This window comes from Dendrobates tinctorius, unplaced genomic scaffold, assembly GCF_039654945.1.
Source record: "Dendrobates tinctorius isolate UK_male_01 unplaced genomic scaffold, ASM3965494v1 ptg000029l, whole genome shotgun sequence".
Classification (NCBI taxonomy): domain Eukaryota; kingdom Metazoa; phylum Chordata; class Amphibia; order Anura; family Dendrobatidae; genus Dendrobates; species Dendrobates tinctorius.
Window position 1 is genome coordinate 23,493,814 of NW_027361697.1, and position 23,187 is coordinate 23,517,000.

Below are 23,187 nucleotides of genomic sequence, written 5' to 3' on the forward strand. Positions count from 1 at the left end.
CGGTAGGCAGTAAAAGGTAGCTACTGTTGAATCTTTTGGCATTAAGAAGTCAAACTCAGATTTATCAATGACCCTCATGGATAAACCTTCATCAAGGATGTTTTTAAGCTCAATCAAATAATCAGAAGTAGGGTTATGATCCAAAACCTCATAGCTCACTCTGTCCTCGAGGAGGGTCTCACACATTTTAGAATATTGTGTGGAGTCAAGGATGACCACATTGCCACCCTTATCTGAGGGTTTGATGACAATGTGGTCATCCTGCTCAAGCCTATTGATAACTGCGATTTCTGTTTTAGTACAATTGTACCTGGAAAAAATCTTTTTTCCTTGTAATGATTTCAAATCTTGTATAACCAAGTTTTCAAAGATATCTATAGCAGAAACATCTCCAGTGGGAGGGGGCATTTTAGTACTCCTGTTTTTTAAGTCAGTAAAAGGACCCCTTCCAAGATCATTGGGATTCACTTCTCCAATACTTGTCAACAGGCGTACATCAGGCAACAAATCAACAGGAATGCCCATGTCCATACAGGTACGATTATCCTGTTGAAGAAAAAACTTTCTCCAACGTACCTTACATAAAAACAGATTTAGATCTTTTATAGACCGAAACAGATCAAAGTCTGTACTGGGGACAAATGTGAGACCCTTTTTCAAAACTTGTAGTTCTTCTCAGTTAAGAACCCTAGAGGACAGATTCACTACTTGTATATCGTTAGCAACAGATACTGAATTAGAGACACAACTAAGAGGTACAATAGTATTGGGGTAGTTATCCTCAGGAACGATTCCTATTTCCGTACCGGATGTTGACGGTTCCTTAAAGGATAACTCTGATCTAAAAAATGCGACCCCACAACAGTGTCGGATCTATCAAGAGGACCACGATTACCACGGCCCCTACCTCTACCTCTGTTTCTCCCCCTATTGCTTCTACCCCTTCCCTCAGTATCAGAGAAGTCTGTATCCGTAGAAGACAAATCAGTTTCAAGATCAATATTATTGATACGAGTACTTATAACCAAATAAGCCTTATTGTCTTTAAAATCTTGTGCGTCCCTCAAGTATTGGCGATGTTTACGCTCCTTGAGATGATATTGAAAACGCTCAAGATTAGTTTCTAGCTTACTTTCCTTTAGGGAAAAATCAGTCTCTGTAGAGAATTGTTTGGTGACTTCAATTTGATCTTTCAAACGGTCATTCAAAAGACTCAGAGTTTTCTTTTCTTCCTCTAAAAGAAGTTGCATAAGGCGAAGGGAACTACTTGTAGCCTCTTTTTCCCATTTGGCAATGAAACTGGGGTTCTTATGTCGTGCTCCTGCAGAAATATTGATTCTTAATCCTCGTGGGACGATACCAGCCTTCAGATAATTTTCGAGGCTCTGTACCTCCCACCAGGATGTAATCTGATCACGATATATCTTAGTCTGATGATGCTCCCATAGGCCCTGGACCAGAATCTCACCCATATGAGCCCCCCAACCGGAAGGGCTAGCATCCGTGGTGACTATGTGGGTTATTTTATACTCCCAGGGTACCCCTCTGGATAAATTATCCTTCTCTAGCCACCACTCTAGGGACTCCCTTGTGTTTCGGGACAAGGTTAGCTGGCCCTCCAAGTAACCCCCTAGGACTCTTTTTGATGTAATAAAACCTCGCCCTGTAGTTTCCTTGTATGAAACTGTGCCCACTGGACTGCCGGGATACAGGACGAGAGGGAACCCAGAAGGGACATGGCTTTCCTGAGGGACATGATGGGGTTATTGGAAGCGTTCAGGACCTGATAGTGTAGGCGAACAAGCTTCTCCGGAGGCAGACGGCATTCCTGTTTCCCAGAATCTAAGATTAGGCCTAAGAATTGCTGGACTCTCATCGGCTGTAACCAAGAATTTTTGATGTTAAGCAACCATCCTAACCACTCTAGGGCAGACATCGCCCTTTGAAGCTGTTCTGTTATGATTGAGTCACCGTAGGAGGCAGACACAAAAATAGAAGCTACGTTCAGAAACCCAGAGAAGTTGGCAACTATCAGATTGCAGACCCCTGAACCTATCAACACAACTAGCAGTAGCCGTGGGGGGTTCCTACGATGCCCTAGACCCCTCGATCACAGCCGGAGCGCTAAATAGCCTAAAGACAGAAAAGGAAATCTAAACTGCCCCAGAGCAGACCCCAAAGTAAAAGGCAGCCCCCAACATATAATGACGGTGAAGCAAGATGAAAAAACAGTCACACAGATAGGAAGATAGGCTGAGCAAACGATGGGGCCCAAGCTAGCTAAACAGAACAGGAAAGGAAGGTTGCTGTCTGCAATCTGCCAAAACCCTATCAAAGACATAAGCCAACAAGCTGATATGAAAAAGACCCTGAAGCAGCTAGGCTTCAAAAACTAAATCAGCACTCAGGTATTTTCAGAAGACAGAGCTAAAGGAATTCAGCACACCCCAGCAGGGAATGGCAGAAATCCAGAAAAATAAAGCAAAACAAAGTCTAAGCACAAATGCAAAAAGCCGAGCAGAAAACTTAGCGTTAGAGGAGCAGGAATTCAGACTGGTCTCCAAGGATCCCACAGAGAAATCACCCGCAGGGCAGAAGGGCGTCGGCAGCCTTATATCCAGTCAGTAACTCCACTCAGCCAGTCATCATCATCATACTCAGGTGTTTGATAATCAGGCTCACTACCTTTCTTTACCAGAAGAGGGAGTTCCTCGGGCCTCAGTAGTGAAAGGGAAAATGAACTCACAACAGTACCTCCCCCTTGAGGAGGGGTCACCGAACCCTCAACCACGCCACCAGGGCGATCAGGGTGAGCCCGATGAAAGGCACGCACCAATCTTTTGGCATGAATATCAGAGGCAGAGACCCAGGAATTATCCTCCTGACCATAACCCTTCCACTTAACCAAATACTGGAGTCTCCGTCTAGCCAGACGGGAATCCAGTGCTTTCTCTACCTCATATTCCATGTTACCTTCAACCAATACAGGGTCTGGAGGTGCCACCCCCGGAACAACAGGTTCAACAAACCTCTTCAACAAAGATTTATGGAACACATTATGGATTTTAAATGTGACAGGAAGAGCCAAACGAAAAGAGACCGGATTAATAATCTCCAAAATCTTGTAAGGTCCAATAAATCTAGGCTTAAACTTAGGAGAAGCCACCTTCATAGCAATATTTTTTGATGATAACCACACCATATCACCAACCTTAAACTGGGGACCAGTGGTCCTATGTAGGTTGGAAAACCGCTGGGCCTTTTCCTGGGAGAGAGATAACTTATCCACCACTTGGTCCCAGATCTGGTGCATTCTCTCCACCACAGTGTCAACACCTGGGCAGGCAGAGGGCTCCACCTGCCCTGAAGAAAATCGAGGATGAAACCCAAAGTTACAAAAAAAAGGTGACATCAAAGTGGCAGAACTAGCTCTATTATTTAAAGCAAATTCGGCCAAGGGCAAAAATGAAACCCAATCATCCTGATCAGCAGAAATAAAACATCTCAAATATGACTCCAAGGTCTGGTTTGTTTTCTCTGTCTGCCCATTGGTCTGAGGGTGAAAAGCAGAGGAGAAGGACAACTGAATTCCCAGCTTGGAACAGAAAGTTCTCCAAAATCTAGACACAAACTGGACTCCTCTGTCAGATACAATGTTCTCAGGAATCCCGTGCAAGCGAACCACCTGTTGTAAAAACAGGGGCACCAACTCAGAGGAAGACGGCAACTTTGGGAGTGGTACAAGATGAACCATCTTAGAGAACCTATCACAAATCACCCAAATAACAGTCATCCTTTGAGAGACAGGCATATCAGAGATGAAATCCATTGAAATATGGGTCCATGGCCTCTTGGGGACAGGCAAAGGCATCAACAACCCACTAGAGCGAGAACACGATTTAGACCGGGAGCACGTCCCACAGGACTGCACAAAATTCCTGACATCACGAGACAAGGAGGGCCACCAAAAAGACCGACTCACCAGATCTCTAGTACCAAAAATACCTGGATGACCAGCCAAAGCAGAGCAATGAACTTCAGACATCACTCTCTTCTTCCACTGGTCAGGAACATACAACTTTCCACTGGGACAACGCTCAGGTTTATCCTCCTGGAACTCTTCCAGAGCACGTCTCAAATCGGGCGAGATGGCAGAAAGAACTACCCCTTCGCCTAAGATGGTAGCAGGCTTGGTCACCACAGGAGAATCAGCAAAGAAGCTCCTAGAGAGGGCGTCTGCCTTGACATTCTTAGTTCCAGGAAGAAAAGAAACCACAAAATCAAAACGTGTAAAAAACAAGGCCCACCTAGCCTGTCTAGGGTTCAAGCGCTTAGCCGACTCTAGGTAAATCAAATTCTTGTGGTCAGTGAGGACCACGACTTGATGCTTAGCTCCCTCCAACCAATGTCTCCACTCCTCAAATGCCCATTTCATGGCCAACAGTTCCCGATTCCCCACATCATAGTTACGTTCAGATAGAGAGAACTTTCGGGAAAAGAAAGCACAGGGATTCATTTTAGATGTTACAGGATCCTTTTGGGACAAAACAGCTCCTGCACCAATCTCAGAAGCATCCACCTCTACCTGGAACGGAAGTGAGACATCAGGTTGCCGCAAAACCGGGGCGGAGGTGAATCTTCGCTTCAGCTCCTGAAAGGAAGAAACAGCCTCCGGAGACCAATTTAACACATCAGCCCCCTTCTTAGTCAAATCAGTCAATGGCTTGGCAATACTAGAAAATTTTGCTATAAATTTCCGATAAAAATTAGCAAAACCCAAAAACTTCTGGAGGGCCTTCAAAGAAGTGGGCTGAACCCAATCGTAAATGGCCTGTACCTTGGCCGGGTCCATTTCAATAGTTGACGGGGACAAAATAAATCCCAAAAAAGAAATCCTCTGTACTCCAAAAAGGCATTTAGATCCTTTGACATACAGGGAATTCTCCCTCAAGATCCGGAACACAGTCCGAATATGTCCACATGAGAATCCCAATCCTTGGAGAAGATCAAAATATCATCCAGATAGATAATCAAAAATTTATCGACAAAATCTCGGAAAATATCGTTCATGAAGCACTGGAAGACAGAAGGGGCATTAGTGAGCCCAAAAGGCATCACCAGGTACTCAAAATGTCCCTCCGGAGTATTAAACGCTGTCTTCCATTCATCCCCATGCTTAATGCGAATAAGATTATACACCCCCCTGAGGTCAAGCTTGGTAAACCAGCAAGCACCTTTAACTCTGGAGAATAGATCCGAAATCAGGGGTAACGGATACTGATATTTAACAGTAATTTTGTTGAGGGCACGATAATCAATACAAGGTCTTAATGATCCATCCTTTTTGGCTACAAAAAAAAAACGGCACCTAAGGGTGACGAGGATGGTCTAATATGACCCTTCTCCAACGCCTCCTTAATATAGGATCGCATAGCCTCGTGCTCGGGTACAGATAAATTGAAGAGCCGACCCTTGGGAAATTTACACCCCGGGCTCAGTTCAATTGCACAGTCATAACTCCTATGAGGAGGCAGAGACGCAGACTCATTCTCACTAAATACATCATAAAAGTCCGCCAAATAATCAGGAACATCATGCGACTGAGGAGAGGTGGAAAACACCGGAGCCTCACTAAAGGCACACCGACAACCCCAACTCACCACAGACACAGATTTCCAATCCAAAACTGGATTATGAATTTGTAACCAGGGAAACCCCAGAACAGTAGTATCATGCAGATTATGCAACACCAAAAATCTGCAATTTTCTTGATGGTCTGGGGCGACCCGCATTACCACCTGGGTCCAAAACTGAGGTTTATTTTTAGCCAAAGGAGTAGCATCAATCCCCCTCAAAGGGATAGGCGTCTGCAGAGGTGTCATCGGAAATCCACAACGTTTAGCAAAATCCAAGTCCATTAGGTTTAGGGCTGCTCCCGAATCCACAAAAGCCTTGGTGGAAAATGTGGACAGGGAGCAGATCAGAGTAATAGCCAGAAGAAACTTAGGTTGAACACCACCAACAGAAAACATGTGTGCAAAGCGTTTCTCTCGTTTAGGACAGACAAAAATAATATGCGAGGCATCTCCACAGAAAAAACACAACTTATTACGCCTTCTGAACTCCTGACGCTGCTCTCTGGAAAAAACTCTATCACATTGCATAGGTTCAGACATTTGTTCAACAGGTGGCAACACCTCTCGTGCAGCTTTGCGTTCGCGCAAACGCCGATCAACCTGAATGGCTAATGACATAGAATCGTCAAGACCAGAGGGAACAGGAAATCCCACCATAGTATCTTTTACGGCTTCTGACAAACCCTTCCGAAAGAGAGCAGCCAAGGCATTATCATTCCAGGTAGTAAGTACTGCCCACTTTCGGAATTTTTGACAGTACAATTCTGCAGAATCACGACCCTGGTTCAATGCCAGCAGGGTCTTTTCAGCCTGATCAATGGCATTAGGTTCGTCATACAACAACCCCAAGGCCTGAAAAAATGCATTCACATTAGTCAGAATAGGATCATCTGGTTTCAAAGAAAACGCCCAATCCTGGGGATCGCCACGCAGCAAAGAGATGACAATTTTAACCTGCTGCGCGGAGCTCCCTGACGAGTTAGGCTTCAAGGCAAAAAATAATTTACAATTATTTTTGAAATTCAAAAATTTAGACCGATCCCCAAAAAATACATCAGGTGTAGGAATCTTTGGTTCAGCAGCATGTGAATGAGCAAGGTAGGCGGAAATTCCCCGCACTTCCGCAGCGAGCTGCTCCACACGATCAGACAATTGCTTTATCTCCATTGAGAGAAAAAAAAATTCCCCCTACGGCCTCAGAGATATAGAGGAAAAAATATACACACTTTTTTTTTTTTTATACAATTCTTTCCTGCTATTGAGTACCCTAGGATCTGCGGTATGGCGGGTGATTCTGTTATGATTGAGTCACCGTAGGAGGCAGACACAAAAATAGAAGCTACGTCCAGAAACCCAGAGAAGTTGGCAACTATCAGATTGCAGACCCCTGAACCTATCAACACAACTAGCAGTAGCCGTGGGGGGTTCCTACGATGCCCTAGACCCCTCGATCACAGCCGGAGCGCTAAATAGCCTAAAGACAGAAAAGGAAATCTAAACTGCCCCAGAGCAGACCCCAAAGTAAAAGGCAGCCCCCAACATATAATGACGGTGAAGCAAGATGAAAAAACACTCACACAGATAGAAAGATAGGCTGAGCAAACGATGGGGCCCAAACTAGCTAAACAGAACAGGAAAGGAAGGTTGCTGTCTGCAATCTGCCAAAACCCTATCAAAGACATAAGCCAACAAGCTGATATGAAAAAGACCCTGAAGCAGCTAGGCTTCAAAAACTAAATCAGCACTCAGGTATTTTCAGAAGACAGAGCTAAAGGAATTCAGCACACCCCAGCAGGGAATGGCAGAAATCCAGAAAAACAAAGCAAAACAAAGTCTAAGCACAAATGCAAAAAGCTGAGCAGAAAACTTAGCTTTAGAGGAGCAGGAATTCAGACTGGTCTCCAAGGATCCCACAGAGAAATCACCCGCTGGGCAGAAGGACGTCGGCAGCCTTATATCCAGTCAGTAACTCCATTCAGCCAGTCATCATCATCATCATACTCAGGTGTTTGATAATCAGGCTCACTACCTTTCTTTACCAGAAGAGGGAGTGCCTCGGGCCTCAGTAGTGAAGGGGAAAATGAACTCACAACACTGTTGCAAACAATGTTCTGCTGTTTTGCCTACAATAAGGAAGTCATCCATGTAGGGGCCTAATAGAATGTCTGATTCACGTAGATGGGCCATAACTTCCGCTATAACTTTAGTAAACACCCCCGGGGAGCGACTTCCACCCCAAAGAGGAAGGCTGCATATTGGAAATGTTGAACTGACCCATCTAACTGAACCGCCACTCTGAGGAAGCACTGATGAGCTGCATGAATGGGTATATGGTAGTAGGCGTCTTTTAAATCTAACACCACCATAAAGCAATTTTGAAACAGCAATTTTATTGTGTAATTGATTGTTTCTATTTTGAACGGACGTATGACCAGAAACTAATTGAGGGCCTTAAGATTTATTATAGTCCTGAAGGAGCTGTGTGGCTTACGGACCAGGAACAGAGGGGAGTAGAAACCTTTCCCCCTTTCTCCCTCTGGAACCTCTGTTAGGACCTTCTTGCGGCATAGATCACGAACCTCGGCCTCCAGGGCAGCTTGTTCTGATGTGGAATACCTGAGTGGGGTGACCTTAAATCAATCTTGGGGAACCCAGGAGAATTCTAGTCGTAGTCCTTTCACCCCCAGTATCCAGTTGCTACTAGAGATCAGCGACCAGGCTGGGTAGAAGGCAGCTAGTCTCCCTCCTACCGGATCAACTAATCATTGGGGCGGCTTTTTAGTGTCACGTGCTGGACCTTCCTGGCGCCCCCCTCCTCCAAACAAATCCTGTACCTTTCCTTCTTTTCTCATCCCATCTGCCTTGATCTCTGGACGGCCTTCTACGGAAATATCCCTTCCTGGTAAAGGGACGTCTATAAGAAGGGTTCGGCAGACTGGGGAATTTCTTTTTATCATCCCCGGCTTTTTCTAATAGTTCGTCCAGGACGGGGCCAAAAAGATATTCCCCCTCACATGGAATGGAACAGAGTCGGGACCTGACCTGGATATCTCCCAGCCAGCATTTTAACCAGAGCGCCCTTCGAGCAGCATTAGACAATCCAGCGGTTCTAGCCGCCATTCTTGCAGAGTCCACCGAAGCATCAGCTAAAAAAAGCAGCGGCATTTTGGATGATCGGCAGAGTTTTACGAATGGATGCTCTCGAGGCTCCGTCTTTCAGCTGAGAATCCAGTTGATCTAGCCAGACCATCATGGATCTGGCTGTACATGTGGCAGCTATCGCTGGTCTTAGGGCGCCCACTGACATCTCCCATGTTCCCTTTAGAAAAGAATCCGCTTTTTTATCAAGCGGATCTTTTAAGGAGGCCATGTCATCAAAAGGTATGGAGGATTTTTTGGAGGCTTTGGCTACTGCGTCCAGCTTAGGGGCCTTATCCCATCTGCTTACCACTGGGTCATCAAAAGGGTACCTCCGCTTGATGGCTGGTGGCAAGGTGCCCCTTTTTCAGGTCTCTTCCATTCTCTATCAGACTCTGGACTTTATCATTTAATGGAAAGGCCCTGCGCATCCTGGGATCTAGACCCCCGAACATCATGTCCTGTGCTGAGAGTTCCGGCTTTGTGTCTGCTACCCCCATGGTGGACCTTATTGCTTTGACTAGCCTATCTCTTTGGTCTAAGGGGAAGCAGAACCGGCTAGAGTCTTCATCAGACGAAGAGGAGGCCGGGGAATCTGAGGAGTCATCGTCTTTCCTAGGGGTGACCGAGGACTCCGAGCCTGAAAAACTAGCCTCTCTTCTCCTAGAAGATTCCCCTTGGGATAGGGCTTTCATCTCTGTCCTGATTATCTCCCTCAGGCTTGTAGTGAAGTCAGGCATCTCTTCCTCTACCTGTACAAACGGAGGAGAGTGTTAGGGCCTGTCAATCCACCCGTGGACTATTGTTCCCTTTCAACCCCTACCGTCTGTCGCACGCATGGCTGACATAACTTTTTAGGGTGGCCATCTGGCAAGGGGCAACTACAGAGGGCACATTCCCTGTGCTTCTGTTTTCCCGTAGCTTTCCTCCCCTGTGAAAAAACATAAGGGAACACTGCATCAGGGTACATTCACGGAGATCTCTTACCCATGCAGTTGAAGCAGGTACCGAATCACGGAGGGAGGCAGGGGGATCCTTTCGTCTGGAGGAATTTCTGTGGCTCTGTCCGCTCGTTCGTCCCTGCTTCTTTTGCTGGCCACTCGTATGAGGCTTCACTGTGGCCTGTTTCTGCGGGCACTCCTGCACCTCGTCCAGCTGGCCTATGGGGGCTTCCGTCGTATCCATTGCTGGGCCTTCAGAAGCACCCCAGCAGCGTCCCCGCCTGCCTTAACCCCTTCACTACCAAGGGTGGTTTGCACGTTAACTCCCGGGCCAATTTTTACAATTCTGACCACTGTCCCTTTATGAGGTAATAACTCTGAAACGCTTCCATGGATCCCGGTGATTCTGACATTGTTTTCTCGTGACATATTGTACTTCATGTTAGTGGTAAAATTTCATTCAAATAACTTGTGTTTATTTGTGAAAAAATGGAAATTTGGCGAAAATTTTTAAAATTTCGCAATATTCCAAATTTAAATTTTTATGCCCTTAAATCACAGAGATATGGCACACAAAAAACTTGATAAGTAACATTTCCCACATGTTTACTTTACATCAGCACAATTTTGGAACCAAAATTTTTTTTTGTTAGGAAGTTATAAGGGTTAAAAATTGACCAGCGATTTCTCATTTTTGCAACACCATTTTATTTTTACGGACCACATCACATTTGAAGCCACTTTGCGTGGTGTATATGATAGAAAATACCCAAAAGTGATACCATTCTAAAAACTGCACCCCTTAAGGTGCTCAAAACCGCATACAAGAAGTTTATTAACCCTTTAGGTGCGTCACAGGAATTTTTTGAATATTTAAAAAAAAATTAACATTTAACTTTTTTTCACAAAAAAAATACTTCAGGTTCAATTTTTTTATTTTACCAAGGGTAACAGGAGAAATTGGACGGCAAAAGTTATTGTGCAATTTGTCTTGAGTACGCTGATACCCGATATGTTGGGGGGGAATCACTGTTTCGGCGCATGGCAGAGCTCAGAAGGGAAGGAGCGCCGTTTGACTTTTTCAATGCAAAAGTGGCTGGAATTCAGATCGGACGCCATGTCGCATTTGGAGAGCCCCTGATGTGCCTAAACAGTGGAAACCCCCCACAAGTGACCCCATTTTGGAAACTAGACCCCCCAGGGAACTTATCTAGATATGTGGTGAGAACTGTGAACCCACAAGGGCTTCACAGAAGTTTATAACGTACAGCTGTACAATTAAAAAATCATATTTTTTCCACAAAAATGATCTTTTCACCCCCAATTTTCATTTTACCAAGGGTAACAGGACCCTAAAAGTTATTGTGCAATTTGTCCTGAGTATGCTGATACCCCACATGTGGGGGTAAACCACTATTTGGGCGCATGGCAGAGCTCAGAAGGGAAGCAGCGCCATTTGACATTTTTGGCTGGAATTGAGATCGGACACCATGTCGCGTTTGGAAAGCCCCTGATGTACCAAAACAGTGGAAACCCCCCACAAATGACACCATTTTGGAAACTAGACCCCCCCAAGGAGCTTATCTAGATGTGTTGTGAGAACTTTGAACCCCCCAGTGCTTCACAGAAGTTTATAATGCCTGGGCGTGAAAATAAAAAAAACGTATTTTTTCCACAAACATGATCTTTTAGTCACCAATTTTTTTATTTTCCCAATGGTACCAGGAGAAATTGGACCCCAAAAGTTGTTGTCCAATTTGTCCTGAGTACGCTGACACCCCATATGTGGGAGAAAACTACTGTATGGGCACATGTCGGGGCTCGGAAGGGAAGTAGTGACGTTTTGGAATGCAGACTTTGATGGAATGGTCTGCGGGTGTCATGTTGCTTTTGGAGAGCCCCTGATGTACCTAAACAGTGGAAACTCCCCACAAGTGACCCCATTTTGGAAACTAGACCCCCTAAGGAACTTATCTAGATGTGTTGAGCACTTTGAACCCCCAAGGGCTTAACAGAAGTTTATAATGCCCGGGCATGAAAATAAAAAAATCATATTTTTTCCACAAACATGATCAATTAGTCCCCAATTTTTTTTTTTCAAGGGTACCAGGAGAAACTGGACCCCAAAAGTTGTTGTCCAATTTGTCCTGAGTACGCGGATACCCCATATGTGGGAGAAAATTACTGTATGGGCACACGTCGGGGCTCGGAAGGGAACTAGTGACGTTTTGGAATGCAGACTTTGATGGAATGGTCTGCAGGTGTCGTGTGCGTTTGGAGAGCCCCTGATGTACCTAAACTATTGAAACTCCCAAGTGACCCCATTTTGGAAACTAGATCCCCCATGGAACTTATCTAGATGTGTGGTGAGCACTTTGAACCCCCAAGTGCTTCACAGAAGTTTATAACGCCCGGGCGTGAAAATAAAAAAATCATTTTTTTCCACAAAAATGATATTTTTGCCCCCAATTTTTTATTTTCCTAAGGGTAACAGGAGAAATTGGACCCCAAAAGTTGTTTTGCAATTTGTCCTGAGTAGGCTGATACCCCATATGTGGGGGTAAAACACTGTTTGGGCGCATGGCAGAGTTTGGAAGGAGCACCATTTGACTTTTTCAACGCAGAATTGGCCGTAATTGAGATCAGATGCCATGTTGCATTTGGAGAGCACCTGATGTGCCCAAACAGTGGGAACCCCTAATTCTAACTCCAACCCTAACCCCAACACACCCCTAACCCTAATCCTAGCCCTAATCCTAACCCTAGCCCTAACCCTAGCCCTAACCCTAGCTCTAACCCTAGCCCTAATGGGAAAATGGAATATAAATAAATACATTTTCTTTTAATTTTATCATTTTTCCCTAACTAAGGGGGTGATAACGGGGGGTTTGATTTACTATTTACGGCGGTTTTTATGTTTGGCAGCTGTCACACTCTAAAAGACACTTTTTATTGTAAAAATAGTTTTTGCATCACCACATATTGAGAGCTATAATTTTTCCATATTTTGACCCACCGAGTCATGTGAGGTCTTATTTTTTGTGGGACGAGTTGACGTTTTTATTGATACCATTTTCGGGCACGTGACATTTTTTGATCGCTTTTTATTTTGTTTTTTGGGATGCAGAATTTACAAAAACCAGCGTTTCATTAATTTCTTTTGGGTGGTGCGTTTACGCCGTTCCGGGTGCGGTAAAATTTATAAGGCGGTTTTATTCTTCGGGTCAGTACGGTTACAGCGATACCTCATTTAGGTCGTTTTTTTTTGTTTTGGCGCTTTTATGCTATGAAAACAATTTTATATAAAAAATAATTATTTTTGCATCTCTTTATTCTGCGAGCTATAACTTTTTTATTTTTTCGCTGAAGATGCTGTGTGGCAGCTCGTTTTTTGCGGGACAAGATGACGTTTTCAGCGGTACCATGGATATTTATATGCGACTTTTTGATCGCGCGTTATTGCGCTTTTTGTTCGGCGGTATGATAATAAATCATTATTTTTTGCTTCGATTTTTATTTTTATTTTTTAAGGGGTTCGCTTAAGGGGTTAACTATTGGGACAGTTTTATAGGGCGGGTCGTTACGGACGCGGCGATACCAAATTTGTGTACTTTTATTGTTTTGGGGTTTTTTTATTTCCAAAAAATGAATTTATTGGGGAATTTTTTTTTTTTTTTTTTCTAATTTATTTAGCGATTTTTTTTTAAATTATTTTTACACTTTTTTTTTTTTTACTTTATTACAAATGTCCCAGGGGGGACATAACTGTCCTGTGACAGATTGCTGATCCATATTGGATCCGGGGACCTGCAGGAAAGGAGCCCCCCGCAGCAGCGCTGCACATTGCGCTGCCGTGGGGGGCTCAGGGAAGCACGGAGGGAGCCCCCTCCCTGCCGATGCTTCCCTTTAACCCCCGGTACACCGCGATCGTGTTTGATCGCGGTGTGCAAGGGGTTAACGTGTCGGGGGCGGTCCGTGACCGCCCCTGACACATTGTGTCGGGTGTCAGCTGTGATAATCAGCTGACACCCGGCCGCGATCAGCGGCGCTCACCACGTGGGCGCCGCTGATCACTGTGACGTAATATTCCATCCATGGCAATTAGGTCCAGGGTCACATGAGACCGCGAGAGTGCGCGGAAAGGATCCGGCACGGCGCCCTCGGCTCAAAAATGCCTCCAGCCCCCATGTGCGTCTCTCTGCGCCCGCTGACTGGGCGCCAACGTCGGCCCTGATGGGGAGAAGACCGGACCCCGGGGGGAACGCACCAGGAGGGGCCCGGGGCATACATACCTCCTGGTGCTGGCACTTTGGAGATGGCTGTCCACCGGACCCCTTGCTCCACCTGCTCCGTCCACTGCCGTGGAAACCTACCCGGCCCCACCGTGGCACTTCCAGAGACCCCGCGCTGACCGAGGTAGGAGACCCCCCCGCTACCTGGGTCGGTCAGCCAGCCTGGGAATCCTCGACGATCCATGATGGACGATTTGTAGGGAGTCGTGTCCTCTAGGAACAGGAAACCACCTGATGCGTGGGAGAGGTGCCGCCCTTTTGTATCTGTAGGTTTCCTGTTCCTGAAGGGCGGATCCCCTCTCTCAGGTGGTGCTGTCATGGACGACCGAATAAAAATCGGATGATGGGTGCTTCCCCATAGATTAACATTGAGACGAGTGCTATGCGATTTTTTTCTCACATAGCACTCGTACGTATTTCTCGCCAGTGTGACTCCTGCCTAATAGTGCTGGTAGGAAATTAATGACTTTCTATCAGTTTTCCTTAGTTTACAACTAATTGTCGGTGGGTCTTAACAACAGGACATCCTGTTGTTAGCTTATTTTTGGTGTGTTTTCTAAAATTAATATATCAAAATATGTGACACATTTTGTACCTTCTGTAGATCATTTATATAAATAAATGATTGCTGTTTATGATCCATCTTTATTTTTCTCTCTGTCAGGTAGGAAGATATAGTCCCACAATGGGTGAAATTCTTGTCACTGTTAAATTAACAAACTTTGAGCAGCTACAGAAAAAGAGAACAGCTTCTGCCTCACATCACGTCTCTCTCATTATTGGAGATTCAGATAACCATATTGTATTTAAGCAGAAAATCATGTAAGTGATCATGTTAAATCAGTTTTGTAGAGAAGATCTGATTGTCTCCAGCTCATAAGACCAGTGCTATATTTATAGAGTGGACCTCAACTGGAGAAATTAACACTCCATTTAGCAGCAGTACTGTAATTTTTCTTGGCAAACTGCATACTGGATTTACTACATGAACTGCTGGTCACTCTGCTACATGTAATTAGCTTTGTTTTCCTTCCAGGGATTCTGTCCTGTTAAAGTCAGGAATTTGGAAAAGAAAAATTGAAACCAAGAGAGTTTCCACATCAGATCAGCTTAGTATAAACCTGATAAGCTCTCAGTATGGTAAAGTACCAATTGACTAAAAGCTATGAGACTTTAAAGACATTTATCATTGCGCTTGCGCCACATTTTTTGCGCAAGGTGTGACATTTGACTGTCATTCATGCCTAAGCCTAATTAATCCTTTATGCCATTACCGTAATTACATCATACTTTAGTTACCTACACCTTTGATATGACAAAACAATGGAGTGTGGTTATCCTTTTGGCATGAAGTGCAACTTTTTTATAATTGCATTTCTACATAAAAGCTCAAAAAAGTTTCTTATTATAGACAAGTCATAGCTGTCTTAAAAAGATGTGGAACCATTTTTAACATGCATAAAAAGTCGCACTTTGTCGTATGGCATTTTAAACACTATTCTCCTGCCCATTTTTAACATTGGGAAGTCAGTTAATTAAAGTGAACCTAACAACTGATACATACTGCACAATCCATGAGCAGTATGTATCGGGCACTGGCTTTATGATATCAGTCAGGTATGTTTGATTCTGAAATGCTTTGGGTTTTCAGGGAAAACCATACCGTATTTTTCATACTACATATGATGCATCAGACCATAAGACGTACCAAGGTTTTAGAGGAGAAAAATAAGAAAAAAATTTCAAGCAAAATATGTGGTCATAACACACTGCGCACTGTTATGGGTGGTGAGGATCGGCTGTGAAACAGTATTATAGGGGTAATATCCCTCAATTCTGTACTAATTGCCCCCATCCTGGTATACACGGCTCCCCATCATGGTAGACACGGCTCCTCATCCTGTTAGACACGGCTCCTCATCCTGTTAGACACGGCTCCTCATCCTGTTAGACACGGCTCCTCATCCTGTTAGACACGGCTCCTCATCCTGTTAGACACGGCTCCTCATCCTGTTAGACACGGCTCCTCATCCTGTTAGACACGGCTCCTCATCCTGGTATACAGTTGTGGCCAAAAGTATTGACACCCCTGCAATTCTGTCAGATAATACTCAGTTTCTTCCTGAAAATGATTGCAAACACAAATTCTTTGGTATTATTATCTTCATTTAATTTGTCTTAAATGAAAAAACACAAAAAGAATTGTCCTAAAGCCAAATTGGATATAATTCCACACCAAACATAAAAAAAAGAGGATGGACAAAAGTATTGGCACTGTTTGAAAAATCATGTGATGCTTCTCTAATTTGTGTAATTAACAGCACCTGTAACTTACCTGTGGCACCTAACATGTAGTGGCAATAACTAAATCACACTTGCAGCCAGTTGACATGGATTAAAGTTAACTCAACCTCTGTCCTTGTGTGTACCACATTGAGCATGGAGAAAAGAAAGAAGACCAAAGAACTGTCTGAGGACTTGAGAAACCAAATTGTGAGGAAGCATGAGCAATCTCAAGGCTACAAGTCCATCTCCAAAGACCTGAATGTTCCTGTGTCTACCATGCGCAGTGTCATCAAGAAGTTTAACGCCCATGGCACTGTGGCTAACCTCCCTAGATGTGGATGAAAAAGAAAAATTGACAAGAGATTTCAACGCAAGATTGTGCGGATGTTGGATAAAGAACCTCGACTAACATCCAAACAAGTTCAAGCTGCCCTGCAGTCCGAGGGTACAACAGTGTCAACCCGTACTATCCGTCGGCGTCTGAATGAAAAGGGACTGTATGGTAGGAGACCCCACTTCTTACCCCGAGACATAAAAAAGCCAGGCTGGAGTTTGCCAAAACTTACCTGAAAAAGCCTAAACCGTTTTGGAAGAATGTTCTCTGGTCAGATGAGACAAAAGTAGAGCTTTTTGGGCAAAGGCATCAACATAGAGTTTACAGGAGAAAAAAAAAGAGGCATTCAAAGAAAAGAACATGGTCCCTACAGTCAAACATGGCGGAGGTTCCCTGATGTTTTGGGGTTGCTTTGCTGCCTCTGGCACTGGACTGCTTGACCGTGTGCATGGCATTATGAAGTCTGAAGACTACCAACAAATTTTGCAGCATAATGTAGGGCCCAGTGTGAGAAAGCTGGGTCTCCCTCAGAAGTCATGGGTCTTCCAGCAAGACAATGACCCAAAACACACTTCAAAAAGCACTAGAAAATGGTTTGAGAGAAAGCACTGGAGACTTCTAAGGTGGCCAGCAATGAGTCCATTCCTGAATCCCATAGAACACCTGTGGAGAGATCTAAAAATGGCAGTTTGGAGAAGGCACCCTTCAAATATCAGGGACCTGGAGCAGTTTGCCAAAGAAGAATGGTTTAAAATTCCAGCAGAGCATTGTAAGAAAATTGATAGTTACCAGAAGCGGTTGGTCGCAGTTATTTTGGCTAAAGGTTGTGCAACCAAGTATTAGGCTGAGGGTGCCAATACTTTTGTCTGGCCCATTTTTGGAGTTGTGTGTGAAATGATCAATGTTTTTGCTTCTGTAATACTATTGTAGGAACTCGAGGATTCTGATAGCGTGGGGCAATGAACAGACAGAAGCAGGTTACTTTAGTGCAAATAGTGTATTTTATAACAGCAGTGACACCCAAAAACAATATGCTGATAACCTGAAATGAGACAAGTCCTAAAGCTATATAGCAATTCACTAAAGTTCCTAAGACAGGGTCCTCATAAACATGTGATCCAAGGTGAGTGTAACACTCAGGTGACGTGGCACAGTTCACAACGTAGTGATGCAGAGAGAGTCCAATCAGGTATGTAGCAAGCACAGGTAAATCCCAGATGCAGCAAGAGCACAGGAAAGTCCAAAAGCTGATTCACAAGTTGATCCCTGGAGCGGCATGAACACAGGTGAGTCCAGGAACAGGTTCACATTAAGGCATACGGTAGGTGACAGTTCCGACTGCTCTCCTTGGGGGAGAGTGAAGGGTTAAGAACCACACATAGTTCAGGAACACAGTTCTTACCAGATACAGTGAACCAAGGGTTAAGTTCCAAAGATGAGTGCAGCTTTCCTACAGAGAACAGGGAATGTCCAGAGCCACAGCAGAAGCACACTAAGAAGCCAGCAGCACAGCTGAAGGAAGCAGAATACTCCAGCAAGGAAAGGCAGCACTTGAGCCGGTTTTATACACATGAACAGGAAGTAGGGCACACAAACAGCAACCTCCATCTTAACAAAGGGCAAATTCATTCACAAGGTGATTTAGAAAACCCGGAATACTGACATTACCCCCCCCCCCCCCCAGAAACAGCCTCAGGACGAACCCGGACCAGGTTTGTCTGGGTATCTCCGATGAAACTGAGCAACCTTCAGGGGAGCATTGATGTTAGTTAGGCCTGTTTCACACTTCCGTTTTTGTGTCCGCCAAACGGATCCGTTTCCGTTTTTTTGACGGAAACTGATGCCAACGGATCCGTTTTTTTAAAAACGGATCCGTTTTTTTGACGGATCCGCGGTAACCGTAATGGAAGTCTATGGGACAAAAAAAACGGATCCTGCAAAAAATGGCGGATCCGTTTTTTTACGGAAAACAACGGATTTTGATGGATTTGAAAAAACGGAAGTGTGAAACAGGCCTTACTGGTTCCCAGGAATCCTCTTCAGGAGAGTAACCCTGCCATCTAACTTGATACTGAAGCCGGTTTCGATGCAGTCTTGCATCAATAATGTCCTGGACCACAAATTGTTCTTCGCCATTAACCAACACTGGTGGAGGAGGTATGATACGTCCCTGAAACTAGTTAGGAGAAACCGGTTTTAATAAAGAAACATGAAATACTGGGTGTACCTTTAGAGTTGGTGGTAGCTTCAGCCGACAAGCAATGGAGCTCACAATCCCTGTAATCTTGAATGGACCAATGAACTTCTGTCCCAGTTTCTGTGAAGGAACACCCAACCTTAGATTCTTGGTAGATAACCAAACTGAGTCTCCTACCTTATACAAAGGTGCTGGTTTCCGGAACCTATCAGCCGACTTCTTGTAACGCTCCTGTGCTACAGTCAGGGAGTCCTTTAAAACTTCAAGATTACGTTGCAACAGCTCCACTCTGTCTTGAACCGCCGGTACCGAAGAGACAACCGGAGACCTAGGGAGAATATTTGGATGATATCCCAGATTGGCAAAAAAAGGAGTTACCTTCGTGGAACTGCTCTGTGAGTTGTTGAACGAAAATTTTGCTAAAGGAAGTAGCTTCAGCCAGTCATCCTGCAAATGACTGACGTAGCAGCGTAGATATTGCTCCAAGGTTTGATTGGTACGTTCGGTCTGCCCGTTGGTCTGAGGATGGTATGCAGAAGACAAGCAAACATTAATGTGGAGCGCAGAGCAAAATTCTTTCCAAAACCTAGAGGTAAACTGTATTCCCCTGTCAGAGATGATCTCATCTGGTACCCCATGCAGCCAGAAAACGTTCTGGATAACCAGATCCACTGTAGCTGAGGGGAGACCGGTACAAGGAATAAAATGGGCCGCCTTTGTTAAACGGTCCACTACCACCAAAATAGTGTTTTTACCGCCAGAGGTGGTTAATTCCACAATAAAGTCCATCGAAATAGACCCCCAAGGGCGAGATGGTAAGGGTAGTGGTTTGAGAAGACCAGTAGGTGAAACACGAGGAACTTTGTACCGGGCACAAACCTCACAAGAGCGGACATACTCATTCACATCTTTTAAGCAGGTAGGCCACCAGAAAAAACGACTTAAAAATTCCTGAGTCTTCTGTACCCCCCTATGACCAGCCAATACGGAGTCATGGACCAATTTGAGGATTCGAAGTCTCACAGCCTCTGGGACGTAAATACGTTGATCTCTAAGCCACACACCATTCTGAAAGACAAGATTCACGTTGTCAGGTGGAGCAGCAAGAAATGCATCACCGTCATAGGCCAGCTTGATCTCCTCCCACAAGTCCTGGTCCTGGAGCACTCCTATGAAATTGGCATCAGACAATATGGTCTTAGACGGGGTCCCAGGCATGGAGTCTACCGTGTGGATTCGTGATAATGCATCGGCCTTCCCACTACGTGAACCTGGGTGGTACGAGATAATAAAATCGAACTGGTTCAAGAACAAACTCCACCTAGCTTGTCGGGGAGAAAGACACCTGGCGGATTTAAGAAATTCCAAATTACGATGATCTGTAAGCACTACTACCTGTTGAGTTGCTCCCTGCAAATGGTGTCTCCATTCTTTAAAGGCGGAAATGATTGCCAAAAGTTCCTTATCTGCAATGTCATAATTTAGTTCAGCAGAAGATAACCTGCGCGAAAAGAAGGGACACGGGTGCAGCAAACCTTTGTCTCCGGTTCGTTGTGAGAGGATAGCTCCCAGTCAGAAGCGTCCACCTCCACGATGAAAGGCAGTGCAGGATCCGGATGCATTAATATCGGAGCCGTGGTAAAACAAACCTTGAGGCGGTCAAAGGCTTCCTGGGCTTGCGAAGACCATACAAACTTCTTCCCCTTCTTAGTAAGGAGCGTGATGGGACGGACAATTTCCGAAAAATTCCGGATAAAACGTCTATAAAAAATTAGCAAAACCAATAAATCGTTGTACCTCTTTGATGTTTCCTGGTACCGGCCAGTCTATGATCACCTGGATCTTGCTGGATTCCATGTTCAATCCCTGGGGAGAAATAATATAGCCCAGAAATTGAATTTCGGAGCAATGAAACTCACATTTTTCGAGTTTGATGTATAAATGATTCTCTCTTAAACGTCTGAGCACGGTCTTGAAATGTTCCTGATGTTCCTGTAGAGATTCAGAGAAGATTAAGATGTCATCCAGGTAAATTACCACATAATGGTCCAATAAATCCCTGAAGATATCATTGGCTAAGTGTTGAAAAGCAGCAGGAGCGTTACACAGTCCGAATGGCATCACTAATTATTCAAAATGTCCATACCGGCATCTAAAAGCCGACCTTCATTCGTCTCCGGGACGTATACGGAGTAAATTATATGCCCCACGAAGGTCTAATTTGGTAAACCCCTTGGCTTGACAAACTCTTTCCAACATTTCAGGAATTAGCGGCAACGGGTACCTGTTACGAATGGTTACCTTATTTAGCTCCCGGTAGTCAATGCAGGGTCTTAGAGTCCCATCTTTCTTCTTTACAAAGAATATTGGGGCTCCCGCTGGTGAAGAGGATGGTCGGATAAACCCCTTGGCTAGGTTCTCATCTATATACTCTCGTAATGTTTTTAGTTCTGGAGCTGCCAGCGGGTAAACATGGCCAAAAGGGATCGCTGCACCCAGGAAGCAATTCTATGGGGCAGTCATATGGTCTATGTGGTGGGAGTTGGTCTGCCTTCCTTTTATCACAAACATCTGCGAATTCCTGGTAAACTAGAGGTAGAGTGGGTACCTGTATTGCCTCTTCCACGTCCCGGGTAACTGGAACCGTGATTGTTGGACAGGTGGTAGGACTACCCTTCGAGGGGAAGGATATCTCCTTGGTTTCCCAATTGATGTTTGGATTTTGCGACCGTAGCCAGGGAATTCCTAAAATTGTAGGAAAATGAGAAGATATTAGCATAAATGAAAGGGTTTCCTGATGGTCTGGTTCCATCTTACACTCCAGGAGCACCGTTTCCCGGTCTACTGGTCCAGAAGTTAATGGGGAACCATCCACCGTTTCCATGGTGACTGGCGAAGCTCTTAGTTGTGTCCTTATACCATGTTTCCTGGCAAAAGAATCATAGAATCATAGAATCATAGAATCGTAGAGTTGGAAGGGACCTCCTGGGCCATCTGGTCCAACCCCCTGCTCAAAGCAGGATTCGCTAAATCATCCCAGTCAGATGTCTGTCCAGCCTCTGTTTGAAGACTTCCATTGAAGGAGAACTCACCACTTCTCGTGGCAGCCTGTTCCACTCATTGATCACTCTAACTGTCAAAAAGTTTTTTCTAATATCTAATCTGTGTCTCTTCCCATTCAGTTTCATCCCATTGCTTCTAGTCTTTCCTTGTGCAAATGAGAATAAAGTTGATCCTTCTACAATGTGACAGCCCTTTAGATATTTGTAGACAGCTATTAAGTCTCCTCTCAGTCTTCTCTTTTGCAAACTAAACATTCCCAAATCCTGCAACCTTTCCTCATAAGACAGGGTTTGCAGACCGGTCACCATTCTGGTCGCTCTTTTCTGAACTTGCTCCAGTTTGTTGATGTCTTTTTTAAAATGTGGTGCCCAAAACTGGACACAATATTCCAGATGAGGTCTGACCAAAGAGGAGTAGAGGGAAATAATGACTTCACGTGATCTAGACTGTATGCTTCTGTTAATACATCCTAGAATTGCATTTGCCTTTTTTGCTGCTGCATCACACTGTTGACTCATATTCAGTCTGTGATCTATTAGTATACCCAAGTCTTTTTCACATGTGCTGTCACTTAGCCCTATTCCTCCCATTCTATATATGCTTTTTTCATTTTTATTGCCCAGATGTAGTACTTTGCATTTCTCCCTGTTAAAAACCATTCTGTTAGTTGCTGCCCACTTCTCCAGTTTATTTAAATCTTTTTGAATCCTCTCTCTCTCTTCTCTAGTATTAGCTATCCCTCCTAGCTTTGTGTCATCAGCAAATTTAATCAGTTTACCCTCAATTCCTTCATCTAAATCGTTGATAAAGATGTTGAACAATACAGGGCCCAGGACAGAGCCCTGTGGTACCCCACTTGAAACATTCTTCCAACTGGATGTGCAGCCATTTACGACCACTCTTTGGGTCCGATCACTAAGCCAGTTATGAATCCACCTAACAGTTGCCTTGTCCATTCCATACTTAGTCATTTTTTCAATAAGGATTGTATGAGAGACTTTGAATCCATGAGAGAATCCATGAAATTCCCACCTGCTCCAGAGTCTATCATGGCAGAACTTGGTATCCACTGACCTTCCCACAGAATCTGAATAGGAAGAGAACAATGTGAATATTTTTCCCCTTGATCTTTAGGGGAAGTCGACATCAATGTTGGGGGAAACACAGCGTCTAGGTGTAGACTGGTCTCCGAAACTTCAGACTCAGCATCCATATTGTCATAATTCCCTACTGCCGCTAACACCTTGTTAGGTCGCCTGGGACATTTAGGACAATTAATGAGGAAATGGTCTGATTGACC

At 44.5% G+C, this 23,187-nt stretch overlaps 1 protein-coding gene across 1 annotated transcript in view; it reads left to right on the forward strand.

The window, feature by feature from the left end:
* HFM1 (helicase for meiosis 1) overlaps nt 1–23,187 on the forward strand; it is a 307,691-nt gene that overhangs the window by 250,402 nt on the left and 34,102 nt on the right. The window contains exons 27-28 of the mRNA XM_073571760.1: nt 14,672–14,829; nt 15,044–15,147. Of these exons, the coding sequence (XP_073427861.1) occupies nt 14,672–14,829; nt 15,044–15,147 (262 nt within the window). The remainder of the gene's footprint in view (nt 1–14,671; nt 14,830–15,043; nt 15,148–23,187) is intronic.